Consider the following 14,231-nt stretch of genomic DNA (forward strand, 5'->3'; position numbering starts at 1 on the left):
TAATGAATAGAACCATACACACCTGTAGACACTGCCTCACATCTAATGTAGGAACTATACCCACCTGCAGACACTGCCTCACATCTAATGAATAGAACCGTACACACCTGCAGACACTGCCTCACATCTAATGTAGGAACTATACACACCTGCAGACACTGCCTCACACCTAATGAATAGAACCGTACACACCTGCAGACACTGCCTCACATCTAATGTAGGAACTATACACACCTGCAGACACTGCCTCACACCTAATGAATAGAACCGTACACACCTGCAGACACTGCCTCACATCTAATGTAGGAACTATACACACCTGCAGACACTGCCTCACATCTAATTATTAGAACACACACACCTGTAGACACTGCCTCACATCTAATGAATAGAACCATACACACCTGTGACACTTCCTCACATCTAATGAATAGAACCATACACACCTGCAGACACTGCCTCACATCTAATGTAGGAACTATACACACCTGCAGACACTGCCTCACATCTAATGAATAGAACCGTACACACCTGCAGACACTGCCTTACATCTAATGAATAGAACCATACACCCCTGCTGACTCTGCCTCACATCTAATGAATAGAACCGTACACACCTGCAGACACTGCCTCACATCTAATGTAGGAACTATACACACCTGCAGACACTGCCTCACATCTAATGAATAGAACCGTACACACCTGCAGACACTGCCTCACATCTAATGTAGGAACTATACACACCTGCAGACACTGCCTCACATCTAATGTAGGAACTATACACACCTGCAGACACTGCCTCACATCTAATGAATAGAACCATACACACCTGTGACACTGCCTCACATCTAATGAATAGAACCATTCACACCTGCAACACTGCCTCACATCTAATTAATAGAACCGCACACACCTGCAGACACTGCCTCACATCTAATGTAGGAACTATACACACCTGCAGACACTGCCTCACATCTAATGAATAGAACCATACACACCTGCGACACTGCCTCACATCTAATGAATAGAACCATACACACCTGCGACACTGCCTCACATCTAATGAATAGAACCATACACACCTGCGACACTGCCTCACGTCTAATGAATAGAACCGTACACACCTGCAGACACTGCCTCACATCTAATGAATAGAACCGTACACACCTGCAGATGCTGCCTCACATCTAATGAATAGAACCATACACACCTGCGACACTGCCTCATATCTAATGAATAGAACCATACACACCTGCGACACTGCCTCACATCTAATGAATAGACCCATACACACCTGCAGACACTGCCTCACGTCTAATGAATAGAACGGTACACACCTGTAGACACTGCCTCACATCTAATGAATAGAACCATACACACCTGCAACACTGCCTCACATCTAATGAATAGAACCATACACACCTGCGACACTGCCTCACATATAATGAATAGAAGCATACACACCTGCAGACACTGCCTCACGTCTAATGAATAGAACCGTACACACCTGTAGACACTGCCTCACATCTAATGAATAGAAGCATACACACCTGCAGACACTGCCTCACGTCTAATGAATAGAACCGTACACACCTGCAGACACTGCCTCACATCTAATGTAGGAATTATACACACCTGCAGACACTGCCTCACATCTAATGTAGGAACTATACACACCTGCAGACACTGCCTCACTTCTAATGTAGGAACTATACACACCTGCAGACACTGCCTCGCATCTAATTATTAGAACCACACACACCTGTAGACACTGCCTCACATCTAATGAATAGAACCATACACACCTGCGACACTGCCTCACATCTAATGAATAGAACCATACACACCTGCGACACTGCCTCACATCTAATGAATAGAACCATACACACCTGCAGACACTGCCTCACGTCTAATGAATAGAACCGTACACACCTGTAGACACTGCCTCACATCTAATGAATAGAACCATACACACCTGCGACACTGCCTCACATCTAATGAATAGAACCATACACACCTGCGACACTGCCTCACATCTAATGAATAGAAGCATACACACCTGCAGACACTGCCTCACGTCTAATGAATAGAACCGTACACACCTGTAGACACTGCCTCACATCTGATGAATAGAACCATACACACCTGCGACACCGCCTCACATCTAATAAATAAAACCGTACACACCTGCTGACACTGCCTCACATCTAATGAATAGAACCATACACACCTGCGACACTGCCTCACATCTAATGAATATAACCGTACACACACTGCCTCACATCTAATGTAGGAACTATACACACCTGCAACACTGCCTCACATCTAATGAATAGAACCATACACGCCTGCGACACTGCCTTACATCTAATTAATAGAACCGTACACACCTGCAGACACTGACTCACATCTAATGAATAGAACCATACACACCTGCAACACTGCCTCACATCTAATTAATAGAACCGCACACACCTGCAGACACTGCCTCACATCTAATGAATAGAACCATACACACACAGCGCTCCTGCTGTTAGATCTGAGCGCTGCTTTCAATACTGTGTCCCACCGTATACTGATTCAGCGCCTCGAGGAAGCTGGAGTAGCAGGAACCGCTCTTCAGTGGCTTCGATCGTTCCTTTCAGATCGAACCTTTAAAGTGGCTATACCACCCTGCCAATCTACTATTCATCCCTTGGACCTGGGGGTCCCACAGGGCTCCTCGTTGAGCCCCACCTTGTTCAACCTCTATGTGAAACCGCTAGCTGCAGTCGTCAAACAGTGGGGTTTGACGATGACCTCATATGCTGACGATACGCAGCTGGCGGTGACACTGAGTGGAGACCCTGAAGTGGAGGCCCCCAGATTCCGAGCTGGACTTGTGGCAGTAGCGAGTTGGCTACGCACCAATTGCTTACAGTATAATGCCACTAAAACTGAAGTGTTGGTCTTGGGGAAACATGTCGAGCTATGGGGAGACCAGTGGTGGCCTCCAGAGCTGGGCATTACTCCCATCCCAGCTTCCGAAGTGAAAAACTTAGGAATCTGGCTGGATCCTGCGCTCACCTTCACAGGTCACACGAAGAAGGTTGCAGCCACCTGTTACGGTATCTTGCGAGGCATAAGGCCGGTCCTGAAATACTTCGACCCTCCCACCCGGCAGCTCGTGGTCCAAGCCTCTGTTTTATCCCGGTTGGACTACGGAAGTGCGCTGATGTTAGGGGTAAATCAGGCTGAGGCATCCAGGCTTCAAAGGGTACAAAATGCAGCGGCGCGGGCCATTGTTGGTCTTCCCAGACATTGTTCTGTTTCGGGCACCATCTCTGCCCTTCATTGGTTACCGGTCAGACAGAGGATTAAGTTTAAAGCGCTCTGTCTGGCCTTTAAAATCATGAAACTCTCTTCGCCGCCGGCTCTTGCCAATTTGCTTATCCCCTACATCCCTTCGAGATCTTTAAGATCAGAGGCTCTTCATTTGGCAGTCTGCCCCCGTTTCAAACTCAGTAGAATGGGTGGCCGCTCCTACCGGGTGCTTGCTGCGGGGCTGTGGAACTCGCTTCCGGTGCACATCCGAGCTCTGAATGACCTGTCCGCCTTCAGGCGTGCTATTAAAACTTTTTTGTTTCCTGTTTCTGAGTAGCCGCTCCCCCCTTATTTTCTTTTTTGTGTGTTATGTTATAGTACCTGTCTAAGCGCCAGGACGCCCCTTGCTGGGGCAGCTGTGCGCTATAAAAATAATATTAACATAACATAACACCTGCAGACACTGCCTCACATCTAATGTAGGAAAACTATACACACCTGCAGACACTGCCTCACATCTAATGAATAGAATCATGCTGACATTGCCTCACTTCTAATGTAGGAACCATACACACCTGCACACACTGCCTCACATCTAATGAATAGAACCGTACACACCTGCAGACACTGCCTCTCATCTAATGAATAGAAACATACACACCTGCAGACACTGCCTCACATCTAATTAATAGAACCGCACACACCTGCAGACACTGCCTCACATCTAATGTAGGAAATATACACACCTGCAGACACTGCCTCGCATCTAATGTAGGAACCACACACCTGCACACACTGCCTCACATCTAATGAATAGAACCGTACACACCTGAAGAAACTGCCTCACATCTAATGAATAGAACCATACACACCTGCGACACTGCCTCACATCTAATGAATAGAACTGTACACACCTGCAGACACTGCCTCACATCTAATGAATAGAACCATACACACCTGCGACACTGCCTCACATCTAATGAATAGAACCATACACACCTGCAGACACTGCCTCACATCTAATGAATAGAACCATACACACCTGCGACACTGCCTCACATCTAATGAATAGAATCATGCTGACATTGCCTCACTTCTAATGTAGGAACCATACACACCTGCACACACTGCCTCACATCTAATGAATAGAACCGTACACACCTGCGACACTGCCTCACATCTAATGAATAGAACCATACACACCTGCAGACACTGCCTCACATCTAATGATTTTGTATTAACTGCTCTATTACTCACATGTGTGGCCTTGTAGCCACCTATTTGGGCTAAGCTGCCACCTAGTTGTATCATTTGACCTATTGATGTATCTGTTTTAACCATGCTCATGTACTTCTCTGTGTAAAGCGCTCTGATATCTGCAAGGATCTTGTCCGCGCTATATAAAACTTTCAAAATAATGAATAGAACCGTACACACCTGTAGACACTGCCTCACATCTAATGTAGGAACTATACACACCTGCAGACACTGCCTCACATCTAATGAATAGAACCGTACACACCTGCAGCCACTGCCTCTCATATAATGAATAGAAACACACACACCTGCAGACACTGCCTCACATCTAATTAAAGAACCGTACACCCCTGCTGACTCTGCCTCACATCTAATGAATAGAACCGTACACACCTGTAGGCACCGCCTCACATCTTATCAATAGAGCCCTGCACATAAACAGACCGTATGTAATGAATAGAGCTTGGACACCTTTTAAATTCCTCACAGAATCTAGTGAATATTGCCCTGCACACTCTATGCTAGCTCGCAGCATCTAAAAATAAAATAGAGGCTAGCACACCTGCAGATACACCCTCACAGCTTGACATGGACAGAACCCTGTGCGTGCTCTGAAGTACCTCATTGTCTAATGAATAGAGCCCTGGGTGTGCTCACACCTACCTCACTGTCTAATAAATAGGACTGTGCACGTGCTTAGAACTACTTCATTGTCTAATGAATAGAACCCTGTATACACAGTCTCACAACATGCAATACAGAGAGTTCTGCACATGTGCAGACACTGCCTCTGTGTCAAATGAATAGAGCTATACACACGGAGATGCTGCTTTGTATCAACCAGTTAATAGTGCCAGGTACACCAGCTGATGCTGTTTTGTAACATCTCATGAATAGAGCCCTACCCACCCGCGGATGCTGCCTTGTAACATCTCATGAATAGAGCCCTGCACACCCGCAAACGCTGCCTTGTAACATCTCATGAATAGAGCCCTGCACACCCGCCGTTGGTGCCTTGTAACATCTAATGAATAGAGCCCTGCACACCCGCAGATGCTGCCTTGTAACATCTCATGAATAGAGCTCTGCACACCCGTCGTTGGTGCCTTGTAACATCTCATGAATAGAGCCCTGCACACCCGATGATGCTGCCCTGTAAAATCTTATGAATCGAGCCCAGCACACCCACTGATGGTGCCTTGTAACATCTAATGAATAGAGCCCTGCACACCTCCAGATGCTGCCTTGTAACATCTAATGAATAGAGACCTGCACACCTGCAGATGCTGCCTTGTAACATCTAATGAATAGAGCCCTGCACATCAGCAGATGCTGCCTTGTAACATCTCATGAATAGAGCCCTGCACACCCGATGATGCGGCCCTGTAAAATCTTATGAATCCAGCCCAGCACACCCACTGATGCTGCCTTGTAACATCTAATGAATAGAGCCCTGCACATCAGCAGATGCTGCCTTGTAACATCTCATGAATAGAGCCCTGCACACCCGATGATGCGGCCCTGTAAAATCTTATGAATCCAGCCCAGCACACCCACTGATGCTGCCTTGTAACATCTAATGAATTGAGCCCTGCACACCCGCAGATGCTGCCTTATAACATCTCATGAGTAGAGCCCTGCACACCCGCGGATGCTGCCTTGTAACATCTCATGAATAGAGCCCTGCACACCCGCAAACGCTGCCTTGTAACATCTCATGAATAGAGCCCTGCACACCCGCAAACGCTGCCTTGTAACATCTCATGAATAGAGCCCTGCACACATACAGATGCTGCCTTGGAACATCTCATGAATGGAGCCCTGCACACCCACAGGTGCTGCCTTGTAACATCTCTTGAATAGAGCCCTGCACACCCGCAGATGCTGCCTTGTAACATCTAATGAAGAGAGCCCAGCACACCCGCAAATGCTGCCTTGTAACATCTCGTGAATAGAGCACTGCACACCCTCAGGTGCTGCCTTGTAACATCTAATGAATAGAGCCCTGCACACCCGCAGATGCTGCCTTATAAGATCTCATGAATAGAGCTCTGGCCACCCGCGGATGCTGCCTTGTAACATCTCATGAATAGAGCCCTGCACACCCGCAACCGCTGCCTGTAACATCTCACGAATAGAGCCCCGCACACCCGCCGTTGATGCCTTGTAACATCTAATGAATAGCGCCCTGCACAACCGCAGATTCTGCCTTGTAATATCTCATGAATTGACCCTGCGCACCCGATCATGGTGCCTTGTAACATCTAATGAATAGAGCCCTGCACTCGCAGATGCGGCCTTATAACATCCAATGAATAGAGCCCTGCACACCGGCAAATGCTGCCTTGTAACATCTCATGAATAGAGCCCTGCACACCCGCAGATGCTGACTTGTTTCATCTAATGAATAAAGCCCTGCACACCCGCAAATGCGGCCTTGTAACATCTCATGAATAAAGCCCTGCACACCCGCAGATGCTGCTCTGTAACATCTCATGAATTGAGCCCTGCACACCCACTGATGGTGCCTTGTAACATCGAATGAATAGAGCCCTGCACTCCGGACAGATGCTGCCTTGGAAAATCTCATGAAGAGCCCTGCACACCTACAGATACTGCCTTGTAACATCTCATGAAGTGCCTTGCACACCCGCAAATGCTGCCTTGTAACATCTAATGAATAGAGCCCTGCACACCCACAGATTCTGCTGTGTAACATCTCATAAATAGAGCCCTGCACACCCACTGATGGTGCCTTGTAACATCTCATGAATAGAGCCCTGCACACCTGCTGGTGCTGCCTTTGTAACATCTCATGAATAGAGCCCTGCACAGCTGCAGATTCTGCCTTGTAACATCTGATGAATAGAGCCCTGCACACACGCCGTTGGTGCCTTGTAACATCTAATGAATAGAGCCCTGCACACCCGCAGATGCTGCCTTGTAACATCTCATGAATAGAGACCTGCACACCCGCTGTTGGTGCCTTGTAACATCTCATGAATAGATACCTGCACACCCGCTGTTGGTGCCTTGTAACATCTCATGAATAGAGCCCTGCACACCCACAGATGCTGCTTTGTAACATCTCATTAATAGAGCCCTGCACACCTGCAGATGCTCCCTTGTAACATCTAATGAATAGAGCCCTGCACACCCGCAAACGCTGCCTTGTAACATCTAATGAATAGAGCCCTGGACACCCGCAGATGCTACCGTGTTACATCTCATGAATAGAGCCCTGCACTCCCGCAGATGCTGCCTTATAACATCTCATAAATAGAGCTCTACCCACCCGCGGATGCTTCCTTGTAACATCTCATGAATAGAGCCCTGCACACCCGCAACCGCTGCCTATAACATCTCATGAATAGAGCCCTGCACACCCGCAAACGCTGCCTTGTAACATCTCATGAATGGAGCCCTGCACACCCGTAGGTGCTGCCTTGTAACATCTCATAAATAGAGCCCTGCACATCCACTGATGGTGCCTTGTAACACCTAATGAATAGAGCCCTGAATACCCGCAGATGCTGCTCTGTAACATCTCAGGAATAGAGCCCTGCACACCCTCAGATTCTGCCTTGTAACATCTAATAAATAGAGCCCTGCACACCCGCAGATGCTGCCTTGTAACATCTAATGAATAGATCCCTGCACTCGTGCAAATGCTACCTTGTAACACCTAATGAATAGAGCCCTGCACACCCGCAAACGCTGCCTTGTAACATCTAATGAATAGAGCCCTGCACACCCGCAGATGCTGCCTTATAACATCTCATGAATAGAGCTCTACCCACCCGCGGATGCTTCCTTGTAACATCTCATGAATAGAGCCCTGCACACCCGCAACCGCTGCCTATAACATCTCATGAATAGAGCCCTGCACACCCACAAACGCTGCCTTGTAACATCTCATGAATGGAGCCCTGCACACCCGTAGGTGCTGCCTTGTAACATCTCGTGAATAGAGCTCTACCCACCCGCGGATGCTGCCTTGTAACATCTAATGAAGAGAGCCCAGCACACCCGCAACCGCTGCCTATAACATCTCATGAATAGAGCCCTGCACACCCACAAACGCTGCCTTGTAACATCTTATGAATGGAGCCCTGCACACCCGTAGGTGCTGCCTTGTAACATCTCGTTAATAGAGCTCTACCCACCCGCGGATGCTGCCTTGTAACATCTAATGAATAGAGCCCTGCACACCCGCAACCGCTGCCTATAACATCTCATGAATAGAGCCCTGCACACCCGCAAACGCTGCCTTGTAACATCTCATGAATGGAGCTCTGCACACCCGTAGGTGCTGCCTTGTAACATCTCATTAATAGAGCCCTGCACATCCACTGATGGTGCCTTGTAACACCTAATGAATAGAGCCCTGAACGCCCGCAGATGCTGCCTTGTAACATCTCATGAATAGAGCTCTGCACACCCGCCGTTGGTGCCTTGTAACATCTCAATAATAGACTCTGCACACCCGATCATGGTGCCTTGTAACATCTAATGAATAGAGCCCTGCACACCCACTGATGGTGCCTTGTAACATCTCATTAATAGAGCCCTGCACACCACTGATGGTGCCTTGTAACATCTAATGAATAGAGCCCTGCACACCCACTGATGGTGCCTTGTAACATCTAATGAATAGAGCCCTGCACACCCACTGATGGTGCCTTGTAACATCTAATGAATAGAGCCCTGCACACCCACTGATGGTGCCTTGTAACATCTAATGAATAGAGCCCTGCACACCCACTGATGGTGCCTTGTAACATCTCATGAATAGAGCCCTGCACAACGCAGATGCTGCCTTGTAACCTCTCAAGAATAGAGACCTGCACACCCGCTGTTGGTGCCTTGTAATGAGTAGAGCCCTGCACACCCGCAGATGCTGCCTTGTAAAATATAATGAATAGAGCCCTGGACACCCACAGATGCTGCCTTGTAACCTCTCATGAATAAACCCTGCACACCCGATCATGGTACCTTGTAACATCTAATGAATAGAGCCCTGCACATCAGCAGATGCTGCCTTGTAACATCTAATGAATAGAGCCCTGCGCACCCTCAGATGCTGCCTTGTAACATCTCATGAATAGAGACCTGCGCACCCTCAGATGCTGCCTTGTAACATCTAATGAATAGAGCCCTGCGCACCCACAGATGCTGCCTTGTAACATCTAATGAATAGAGCCCTGCGCACCCTCAGATGCTGCCTTGTAACATCTCATGAATAGAGACCTGCACACCCGCTGTTGGAGCCTTGTAACATCTAATGAATAGAGCCTTGCACACCCGCAGATGCTGCCTTGTAACATCTCATGAATAGAGACCTGCACACTTGTAGATGCTGCCTTGTAACATTTCATGAATAGACCCTGCACACCTCCAGATGCTGCCTTGTAACATCTCATGAATAGAGCCCTGCACACCCGCAGATGCTGCCTTGTAAAATATAATGAATAGAGCCCTGCACACCCGCAGATGCTGCCTTGTAAAATATAATGAATAGAGCCCTGGACACCCACAGATGCTGCCTTGTAACATCTCATGAATAGACCCTGCACACCTCCAGATGCTGCCTTGTAACATCTCATGAATAGACCCTGCACACCTCCAGATGCTGCCTTGTAACATCTAATGAGTAGAGCCCTGCACACCCGCAGATGCTGCCTTGTAAAATATAATGAATAGAGCCCTGGACACCCACAGATGCTGCCTTGTAACATCTCATGAATAAACCCTGCACCCCCCCGATCATGGTGCCTTGTAACATCTAATGAATAGAGCCCTGACACCCACAGATGCTGCCTTGTAACATCTCATGAATAAACCCTGCACCCCCGATCATGGTACCTTGTAACATCTAATGAATAGAGCCCTGACACCCACAGATGCTGCCTTGTAACATCTCATGAATAAACCCTGCACCCCCGATCATGGTACCTTGTAACATCTAATGAATAGAGCCCTGCACACCCACAGATGCTGCCTTGTAACCTCTCATGAATAAACCCTGCACACCCGATCATGGTGCCTTTTAACATCTAATGAATAGAGCCCTGCACACCCACAGATGCTGCCTTGTAACTTCTCATGAATAAACCCTGCACACCCGATCATGGTGCCTTTTAACATCTAATGAATAGAGCCCTGCACACCCACAGATGCTGCCTTGTAACTTCTCATGAATAAACCCTGCACACCCGATCATGGTGCCTTTTAACATCTAATGAATAGAGCCCTGCACACCCTCAGATGCTGCCTTGTAACATCTAATGAATAGAGCCCTGCACACCCGATCATGGTGCCTTTTAACATCTAATGAATAGAGCCCTGCACACCCTCAGATGCTGCCTTGTAACATCTAATGAATAGAGCCCTGCACACCCGATCATGGTGCCTTTTAACATCTAATGAATAGAGCCCTGCACACCCTCAGATGCTGCCTTGTAACATCTAATGAATAGAGCCCTGCACACCCACAGATGCTGCCTTGTAACATCTCATGAATAGAGCCCTGCACACCCACAGATGCTGCCTTGTAACATTTCATGAATAAACCCTGCACACCCGATCATGGTGCCTTTTAACATCTAATGAATAGAGCCCTGCACACCCACAGATGCTGCCTTGTAACCTCTCATGAATAAACCCTGCACACCCGATCATGGTGCCTTGTAACATCTCATGAATAGAGACCTGCACACCCGCTGTTGGAGCCTTGTAACATCATGAATAGAGCCCTGCACACCCGATCATGGTGCCTTTTAACATCTCAATAATAGACCCTGCACACCCGATCATGGTGCCTTTTAACATCTAATGAATAGAGCCCTGCACACCCACAGATGCTGCCTTGTAACCTCTCATGAATAAACCCTGCACACCCGATCATGGTGCCTTTTAACATCTAATGAATAGAGCCCTGCACACCCACAGATGCTGCCTTGTAACCTCTCATGAATAAACCCTGCACACCCGATCATGGTGCCTTGTAACATCTCATGAATAGAGACCTGCACACCCGCTGTTGGAGCCTTGTAACATCATGAATAGAGCCCTGCACACCCGATGATGCTGCCCTGTAAAATCTTATGAATCGAGCCCAGCACACCCACTGATGGTGCCTTGCAACATCTCATTAATAGAGCCCTGCACACCCGCAGATGCTGCTGTGTAACTTCTAATGAATAGAGCCCTGCGCACCCGCAGATGCTGCCGTGTAACATCTAATGACCCCTGCACCCCATAGATGGAAGTCTAAAACCTTCAGGGATTGGCCCTATCATCACCAATACAATATAACCTGTTCACATCTATAACAGATTAATAATGAGCAGCCGCCTTCTGCTTTTCCAGCTGTCACTGTTCTAATTCTGGTTGTTGGACAGGCAGAATCATGCTGACTTTTGTTATTATGGCTGATCATTTGTAAAATTCTATAGATTTTTGGGTCTGGCTGACCCATCCTGCCAACACACCCTCTACATTCGCATATCCGCATTGAAAGTCTTCTGACTTAACAGCTACGGTGACTCTTTGTCTCAAAATGTTGCGTTTCATTAGCGTGCAACCTTTGTGTAGAATGAATATTTTGCAAGCCGAAGTCGCTGCTTGGAGGCTTCTCTATGTATTTCATGTGTAAATCTTGTCTGGTTCTTTTATTTTCACCCAACCTCTGCCTGCTAGCCTAATGACATTGCTTCTCCACTGTAGGACTCCCAGGGCAGCAAAATGTCACTAGAGAGCTTGAGAAATAAGCCTCCACGTCTCCAGGGGAACTGAGACTACAGAATCCCCATCAATCTCCCCAGAGATGGACTTGGCCAAGCGCTGCTTACATGTCTCCTCTTTTCTTTCAGTTGAGTTCCCTGCTCCGAAGAACGAGTTGGTGCAGCGCTTCCAGGTCTTTTATATGGGAAACATTGCTGTCAGCAAGCCTGTAGGTATGAAAAAAACTATATGGCATGTTCTTGTCAATTTGCATCATCCGAAACTTGGAACAGCAGTAGTTTTGGTAACTTTTCCCATATTTCACCCGCTATCTGCACCAAAACCTCTAGCTTTTGCCCCGCTTTTTATGAGAGCTGCTGGGAGGCGCAGTTTATTCAGTGCATCTTTTTTGTTACTAAAACTTCGGACCTGGCAGAGTACGGAAGTTCACATAGCCTTTTAGGATGGATACGTCTCCTTTTAATTTAATGCAGCCTTCTGCGTGCCAGCTCAGGACCCCCTTAACCACCCCCACCCCAGTACCAATGAAGAGGCGTCTAGGTAGACCTTAGTTCTGCCATTAAAAGTTCTGATTAGATATTTGCTGACTCTCCCAGGTGCATTTTGTATATCGTTAATCTAACCTTCGCAAGTCGTGCCCACCTGCCCGTATGATCCTGATAATCCATTATTTGGATGCAGCAGCATTTGTTCAGGAGATTGACTTGGCTCCACCCTGAGTCCTCAGAAGGAATCATGTAGTGAAAGTCTTGGAACACAGCTGCTGTAAGAAGTAGTGGTACCTTCTGCATCGCATCCTCCGTGAATACAGGATGTGACACTTCAGAACGCATACACAGGTTTCTTTGGCCAGCTGCTTAAATATTGGCAGAGTCTTTTGTTAAAGTTAGCCACGGTTTGCACAAAAATGTTCAGGGTTGGTGCTACCTGAGAAGGACGACTCTCCCTGTATGTCTGCAGGTTAACATGTGAAAATCTGAAGTGCGCCTTGAGATTAGAGAAGGTGCCATTAAACCTGGGATTTATTTAGGGTTAATATTAAGGGCATTCACTACCTTTCGCCCTGATTGCAAGCCAACCCTCCATTGCATGTATAATTATGCTTGGACCTTTATTGTTTGTGTACCTTGTCAGTGCAAATCTCAGTATGAGTGCATCTTGAACATTTTTACGTATTTACCCTTATTTTATTTGTGAAAAAGTTGCAAATTAGCACACATGCAACTGTATTGGCCATCCAAACTATAGACTCCATGTAAAATATAACAAAATACATTTGCACAAAAAAAGAAGGACCCACGTCTGAGGAGAGATACAGCAGGAGACATGGTCTGCAATATCAATGCATTCCAGTATCCAAAAGCTGCATTCCTGGTTTTGATTAAGTGCTGATATCTGTAAGATGCTTAAATGCCTTATAACTGCAACTCCCAATTAAATCAGTAGGGGGGAAGCAAATGTGGTCAAATATATAGAGACAATAGAATTCAGCGTCCCCGGTGTTAATTAATTACATAACCTTTCATCTCATTATAAAAAGACTGTAAGTGAAGGACTAGCTTATCCCTGTAAAATCTGAAAAGAGGATTTCAGGATGTTTCAAGTCACTGAGCAATGTTTATACAAAAGACACAACCAGCTCCTGCTCCACAGTTCTTTGTTTCATCCTGGCAGGGAATCCTCAGAGGCCCCCAAAGGGTTTTGATTCCTTCCACAGTTTTGAAATAAGTGTTTCCCATGAATGAAGCTTTCTGTAGGGGGTACTGGCTGAATCTTCCATCATCCATCTGTTTCTTCATCAGTCAAAAGAATGGCTTTGGCTATGTCTACTTGTCATGCGCTTTCTTTCGTAGATGGGCTGAATTTTTGTTTATCCAGACCTGGGATCCACTTCTGTGTCTCGTGATGCAGCCCCCAGCACCTTA

General features: G+C 47.0%; 1 protein-coding gene across 5 annotated transcripts in view; it reads left to right on the forward strand.

The window, feature by feature from the left end:
- The window catches only part of APBB1 (amyloid beta precursor protein binding family B member 1), a 465,162-nt gene that overhangs the window by 425,757 nt on the left and 25,174 nt on the right, over positions 1 to 14,231 (forward strand). For all 5 annotated transcript variants that reach the window (XM_086933711.1, XM_086933712.1, XM_086933715.1 and 2 more), the window contains one exon: positions 12,435 to 12,518. In XM_086933711.1, the coding sequence (XP_086789837.1) occupies positions 12,435 to 12,518 (84 nt within the window). The remainder of the gene's footprint in view (positions 1 to 12,434; positions 12,519 to 14,231) is intronic.

Source organism: Lissotriton vulgaris, chromosome 8, assembly GCF_964263255.1.
Source record: "Lissotriton vulgaris chromosome 8, aLisVul1.2, whole genome shotgun sequence".
NCBI classification, from domain to species: domain Eukaryota; kingdom Metazoa; phylum Chordata; class Amphibia; order Caudata; family Salamandridae; genus Lissotriton; species Lissotriton vulgaris.